General features: G+C 39.8%; 1 protein-coding gene across 1 annotated transcript in view; it reads left to right on the forward strand.

Annotated features, from left to right (window-relative positions):
• Window positions 1–2323, forward strand: part of nolc1 (nucleolar and coiled-body phosphoprotein 1) — a 6963-nt gene extending 4640 nt beyond the window's left edge. The window contains exons 12-15 of the mRNA XM_035663640.1: window positions 23–590; window positions 720–847; window positions 973–1053; window positions 1166–2323. Of these exons, the coding sequence (XP_035519533.1) occupies window positions 23–590; window positions 720–847; window positions 973–1053; window positions 1166–1324 (936 nt within the window). The 3' untranslated portion in view covers window positions 1325–2323. The remainder of the gene's footprint in view (window positions 1–22; window positions 591–719; window positions 848–972; window positions 1054–1165) is intronic.
• The last annotated feature ends 5084 nt before the right edge of the window (window positions 2324–7407 follow it).

Genomic DNA, 7407 nt, shown 5'->3' on the forward strand with positions numbered 1-7407 from the left:
TTCTGACTCTGACTCCTCTGAGGACGAGGAAGAACCAGTGAAGGCCAAGCCTGTAACTAAAGCAGCTACGCCTGCTACAAAGCCTGCAGCAAAGCCGGCTGTCGCCAAGGCCCCTGCAGACTCCAGTGATGACAGTTCCAGTGATGAGGAGGAGCCCAAGAAGGCAGCGCCAGCACCCAAGCCTGCGGCCACAAAGGCAGCTGCAGCTCCAAAAAAGAAGGCAGAGGAGAGCAGCTCCGACTCTTCAGACAGCTCTGATTCAGATACCAAGGCAAAGTCCACCCCTGCTAAGCCCACAGTCACCAATGGCAAGGCAGCAACGCCCAAGGCAGCAACGCCCAAGGCAGCCACTCCAGCAGCCAAGGCCCCAGCAAAGCCAGCAGAGTCCTCATCCAGTGAGAGCAGCTCTGAAGAAGAAGAGGAAGCAGCAGCCAGTAAAAGTACTGTAAAACCTGCAACACCGGCTGCAACAGCCAAGACGACCCCAGCAGCTAAAGCTAAAGAGAGCAGCAGCTCTGAAGACAGTTCATCAGAGGAGGAGGAGGCCCCACGCAAAGCAGCCACAGCACCCACTACCCCTACGACAAATGGTGAGTCTCGGACAAATACAGAACGCGATGCAGCGTTCAACATTAAACAGGGAGATGAAATGTACTAATGGGTTAATGGGTTTAATTATCCTCCAATATAAGTAACTCTTTTTCCTCTGGATCATGCAGGTACCAATGGAAAGAGAAAAAGAGATGAAGAATCATCAGAAAGTGAAGAGGAAGAAACAGATGTCAAGACACCAAAAAATAAGAAAGCAACGACCACACCACAGACGTTTCCTAAAGCCAATAAGAAGGTAGGCCTTGCTAGAGACTGGAACTTCAGTCAGAACATGTACAACTGATGGCTGCTGCATAAAGTGATTGTTTTCTTGAAGGGAGAAGAGCTATAATTTGATAATGGAAATGACTTGTCTTTCAGTCCAACGTACCGTTCCGTAGAATAGTAGAGGAAACCGTAGAGGTGGACCCCCGTCTTGCAGATAACTCTTTTGATGCTAAGGTGAGTGCAGTAACCGTTGCACGGTTTCCTACAGCAGCACTGCACACTAGCATTGCTGCAGTGACACAATCATTTATTATAAAACGCGTTCATTCGTCTTTTGCTATTTCAGTATGGAGCCGCGGGGGATTGGGGCCAGAAAGCGAACGATGTGCTCAGGTTCACAAAAGGCAAATCATTCCGCCATGAAAAGACGAAGAAGAAGAGGGGCAGCTACCGCGGGGGAGCCATCTCTACCTCCGTCAACTCCATTAAGTTTGACAGTGACTGAGGACCTTCTCACTAGGATCCCTCCCACCTGAACTGTACTGTACCTGTGTGATCAGGACCATCAGTTGTCTGCTTCCTCCCCCTGTAAACAGTCCCCCCTATCATCATCACCACCCAACAGCAGCAGCACACTGGCAGAGGAATGTGACCCGTAGAGCTGAGCTGGCACTTGCGTTTAGTTAGCTGCCCTTAGTAATGGAGATCATTCGTTTGATCTCTGATCTGAAGCTACAGTCAGTGGAGCTGTGGCAGCAGGAGAGAGATGTTCCCAGCTGTGACTTCAGACTGTACCGCTAAAGGTTGACATCCACGTGACATCACTACCACTTATAGCCACTAGGTGGCTGCAGGCCACCTGTGAATGGTGAAAAGGCAGTGTGTGTGTTGGGCCTCTTTTCTTTTTTCTTTTTTTTTTGCTCTTTTTTGCTTTTTTTGCTTGTTCTGACTTTATCATGTACTTTTTTTCTCTTTGTAACTTCCATTTTTTTTTTGTTTTCAATTCTCTGTATGAATGACAGCGATCCCTCCCAACAGGTTCTTTATGTTAGGAAAAGGCTGATGGTGGTGTTTTTTTAATGGATCACATGGATTCTTGAAGTTTGTTTGGTTGTTAGTCAATTTTTCTTTGGCCACATTTAAATGTGGAGAGGGTGTGTGCTGGGGTTTTTTCTTTTCATTTACATTACATGAACATTGAGAGAGTAGAACTGAGTTTTATACTGTGTATTTATTAAGTTTTATTCCATTTAGGACCTTTCAAGCCATCTCAAACTATTCTCAATCCATTTTGCGTTGAAACAGATGCCCCTGTCCTGTCAAACCCTCGCTAATCTGTTCATCATGGAATTTATTATTAACCAACATACCTGAGAGCCATGTTTGTTTCAATCATTTTGATTTACTGTATGAACTCTTGTGTACATCTGTTATTTTTTTTTTTATTGTTAATTCTCGTAGCGATAATTAAAGACTTAACAGATTAAAAGTTGGTGTGATTGGATCATTATTTTGAGGCTTTTTTTTTAACTCTTCCTTAAAGTTGACATTAATATTCCTAATTTCTAAAATTACGAGGCAATCAGGCCACCTATACGTTCTTCCTCCCTGGTGGGGGGTATGCAGACCGACAGTGAGGCACGCAGCAATAAAGTTGGCTCTGAGATTTTTGTGAAAGCCACTAGATGGCAGTCGGGTACCTTTGCTCCAGGACTGACCTTCAGTTATAAATGTGAAACTTGCAGTACAGTATGTGAACTGACACTGTATTAGTTGCCATGGGACAGTTTTGTGGGTGGCTGCTGTGTCTAGTGCATTACGCTCTGCTCGCTGTGACAGATGTTCTGTTCGACAATAAACAAGGGAGAAACGAGGCCTGTCAGGAATTGCAGATGGAGTGGAAATGGCAGGAGGCAGCGTCTTTTAAAGGGATACTCCAGTTTAATCAAAATGCAGAAGAGGCTACAGAGATATTTGTAGACTTTCAGTCCCTACTGTGGGTCAAGAGCTCGAAAATGGCTGGACCCTGTACTTCCCATTATCCAAGTCCAATAAGATAACCCTGTTAGCATAATTATTTTCTCACATTACCAGCTAATAGAGGCTTTAAAATGAAATACTGCTAATGGCCCAAATGAAAACTTCTGCCAATAAGAATAAAAAGCTTTAATTAGGTGTGGAAGTTCCTTTAAAAGTCAGAAACAGCAATGTTTCTATTTGCAATGACTGATGGTGCATTGAGAAGCCCAGATAATGTAAAAACATTCTGAAAAGCATTGTATTTATGTCTGCAACTTTCAGTGGGCCACTGTGATAAAAGTATGCATAATATGTTAATTCCAGAGATTTTATGCACACTGTCATTAGGGGGGAAAGTATGTGCATAAATCGGTATCAGCCAAAATGAGTTGGGGAAATATCAGGAAACTGTGCATCCCTAATCACGAGTAAACCATAACTGGTAAATCGGCATACTTTTCTATACCGGAAAAGACACGATGCAACATAAGTATAAATATAAAGTCAACACATCCAAGAGTGGCACACTCTTGCTCTCATTTCTAGCAATTGTATATGTCCAGGATAATGTTTGGTGGAACTGTCCGTACTGAGAATATTCCCTACAATTACATATTGAAGCATCTCCAGAGGAATGCAAGATGTTTCTTCTGTGTTTCACCAAGCATCGAGAGCATCGAGAGATAAAAGAGCTTGTCACCTGACAGCTTTTTAAAGCAGATGAGTCTGATGTATTGATCATTCCCGAGGCTATTCCCTTCAGTATTGGCCCTCCCAAGTTACCCAATGAGGTCTTTAAGGTGGACATTTCTTGTCTTTGATGCATTACAAGAAGCTCTCTGGGCACAGAGTACATGACCTTCTTGGGAAGAAAGGAAAACTGGAACCCTAATTCCAAGACCCTCATGGCTCCTCCAACATTCAGACTCATCTTAAGTTTTATGGACCAAATTTCAAATAGCAGCAGTATATTTAGGTTTTAGCGCTCTTTGTTGCATAGAGATAAAACTTTATCCAGTAACCAACTTCTCTTTTTCTAACAGCTTTGATACTGTCAGTGACTCATTTTTAATTGAGCCCTGCAATCACTATATCTGGACTAGTTCACATACCTTCTATAAAAGGTTGGAAAATATTTTGTCAAAGGCGTAGATATCATTAAGATATCCTTTAAATATCACATATGGGGAGACACAAGTCTCAATTCTCTGTCTAATCTTCCATTCATTGTCGACTATACGTTCTCATTTGGCCTCTAAACATATTTCGTTTCACTTTTCCCTCTATGGTTCCCACTAATAACCTGCCAGCCCAACCGGCTGTGCCTCGGGGATATTGAATCCTGGATGTCTCAGAATGTTTTACAGCACAGCAGAGGTAAATCTGAAATGCTTTTAGCAGCTCCTGTCACTCCCTGCTCTTTCAAAAGCAAAGATAGGTAGTTTTCTTTCCATGTTGTCAATAAAACGCCACTGGCTCTTGACAGTGACAGCAGCACAACGTTGCTGGATTGTATCAGAAAATGAATTACTGCTTTCCTGTAATTCCCTTTTGCAAAGGCCTCGGTGGAAAGTCAGTCTCTTGCTTTCAGTGTTTACTTATTATAGTAGGTTTTAGCCATTTTAAACTACTTGCCAGGCAGTTTTAGATTTCCTTTAGAATTCAATTTCCCCTTTGCATACAGCCTCCCTTTTTGACCCCTAACAGAGAAACCGGCAAAGTGGAACAGCATTAAGCAGACTGGATACACTCTGTTCCTACATTGGTGCCAGAATAATAATAATAATGATAAATATGGTTTATTATTTCTGTATTATCTTATAATATATGACCGACAGCACATAACATATTGCCTAATGAGGTGTACACAGTGCTGCATTCAGTGTGATGTAAAAAGCCTAATTCACAACTTGACAAACAGCACATGCACTGTCCATACAGTTCATGTATCTACACACTGAGGAGATGTTGTGTACATTTCTGTGCCTGCACACAAACAGCTGTTGACTTAGGAGGGAGGTCCGCAGTCTCCAAATATAAACTGTCTGCTATAAAGTTTGGTTTTAGACTTTACAGCGACGGCTCCTTGTGAGAGTGCCCATATATGTCGCTTTCTCACAATTTAACAAGTAAAGTTAGTTTACTGTACTTGTGTGTGAATAATACAACAAATCTAATTCCCCTTGTTTCAAAATATGTTACCTTTAACAGGAGAAACCCAAGTGTAGCCAAATGTCCTATTTATAGGTATGTATATACCTATAAGTATTTAACTGAAGCAGGAATTTAAATTAAATGTACTGCAAGAAGTTTTTAACTGGTTATGAAACCTGAAGCCTGTATATGAGCTACATAAAAAAACAACACCATCAGCAAGAAGATTGGCTATTTCTATGTAGCCAATCTTAAAGCAGTTTTGATTTTTTCTTTGGTCTGGACCAACCGGATCTGTCTGGTAAATACACTGCACTAATTCAGTGGTGTAAACAAAAAGGAAAATAAAGGACTTGGACTATTGAACAGTTTAAAGGTCATTTTCTTTTTGCCCTCAGCCACTAAACAAACTTTAAACGCCCATTGTGCAATTTTTTGCTGAATGCTCTGTAGAAAACAACAGTATAACAATATGAAAATACAGAGCCTTTTCTTTATTTTCCAACATAGGATTGCAAAGGTAAACCATGAGGTAAAACATAAACTTAAGAAACCAAAGTGAGATGTTTCTTCATCTTTTGACATTTTATTTAAAACCCCTTTTTTCACGATTTGATCGCGCTAAAAGACACTGTTTAACTTTTGAGACATGTTTAACTTTGGGGAGTTTTTGAATTTGTAATTTAGGGTTTTTTCTACTGTGGTCAGCTGGGAAGAAAAAAACATTTTAGGACTTTGCAGTTATTACAAATATGCTTCAGTTTCTAACTTACTGAATACATCTTTCTGCACCTTTTACATGAAAGAGTTAAACCTCCTATTACTAAGGGAATAATAAAATATAATGAAAATAAAATGATGAACAGATAACTGAACTTTATGAAATCTGCTAATGACATTGAAACTGATATTTACCTTTTACATGAGAGAGTTCAAATCTTTAATTGTCCTCCCACGTCCTCTTTCCTCCTCTCTCCTCCTCCCTCCTCCTCCCTCCTCCTCTCTCCTCCACTCTCTCTAAAAAGCAAATGGCAGACCAACCAATAATAGTTAAACATTATGAACAGATAACAGAACTTCAGGAAATTTGCTAATTACATTAAATAAATTGATACTTTCCTTTTATATGGGTGAGAGCACACCTATTGCCCTCCCACCTCCTCTCTCCTCCTCCCACCTTCTCTCTCCTCTCCTCCTCTCTTTAAAGAACAAATGGTAGATAAAAGGGAATAATCATTATAAATGACCAACAGATAACTGAAATTCATTAAATCTATAAATAACATTAAATAAATTGATAATTTACCTTTTACAAGAGAGTTCGAACCTCCTACTGCCCTCCTGCCTCCTCTCCTCCTCTCCCCTTCTCTCTCTAAAGAACAAATGGCATATAAAAGGGAATAACAGTTAAAAATAATGAACCGATAACTGAATTTCATGAAATCTGCTAATGACATTAAAGAAATTGATACTTACCTTTTACACAAGAGAGTTCATATCTCCTACTTCACTCCCAATCCTGCAATAACCTTTTCTCCCCCATCTCTTGTTGCTAATACTACAATTATTTATTTCCCTACATCTGCCCTGCCCATCTCCTTGGCATGGGTGTTGCCATAAACCTTTTTTTTCTCTGCACAGAGGACGCTTCAACTTGAGGGTGCTATTGCGCGTTGGAGGTTCCCGCTGAAACTGTAAAGTACATCAGTACTTTAATTGAATAAATCAGTACTTTAACTTCATTTCACACAAGCAAAAGTATAATATAAGTGCTACATGTCTGCAGACTCAAAGACAGCTTCTTCCCTCAAGCTGTGAGATTATTAAATTCTTCCTCAACAATTCATTATATAAATTAATATATATCTTTTAAAGTAGCATATGGGGAACTGTATCTGAATTTCTACAACCTTATGTTATAAATGACAATAAAATAACCTTGAATCCTTGAGTTTCTTTCATAGTGTTACCTTACATATCTACACATTTGTGAAAACTAGATTTTTGCAATCAGCCTAGTGTCAAAAATGCTAATAACCTTACTTATTCCTTATAAAACATTGTCTGATATTCAGATTATTATTTTTTATAACTAATAAATTAGAATATGAAGGATTAAGGTGTATAAAGTTCATGATGATCTGTTATGTCGTTACATGATTTGTCAGAGAGCAGATTAAATGTCAAAGCCTCACACATTCATTGGCCCTCTAAATACCAACTTTTGTCAAACGAAATTGAATAACATGGCTTGAATTAGTGATTATTATAGAATTATTCGTGCACAGTGTGTTATTCCATATCTGACATTGTCCTGCTAAAGGTGTGGACGCTTTATTCTGCCAGGCTTTATTCAACAATGTGCCAATTCTCTTGCTGACTGACAAACCTACACGATAGATAGATAGATAGATA

Source organism: Morone saxatilis, unplaced genomic scaffold, assembly GCF_004916995.1.
Source record: "Morone saxatilis isolate NCDOM2014 unplaced genomic scaffold, NCSU_SB_2.0 Contig19, whole genome shotgun sequence".
In the NCBI taxonomy this organism is placed as follows: domain Eukaryota; kingdom Metazoa; phylum Chordata; class Actinopteri; family Moronidae; genus Morone; species Morone saxatilis.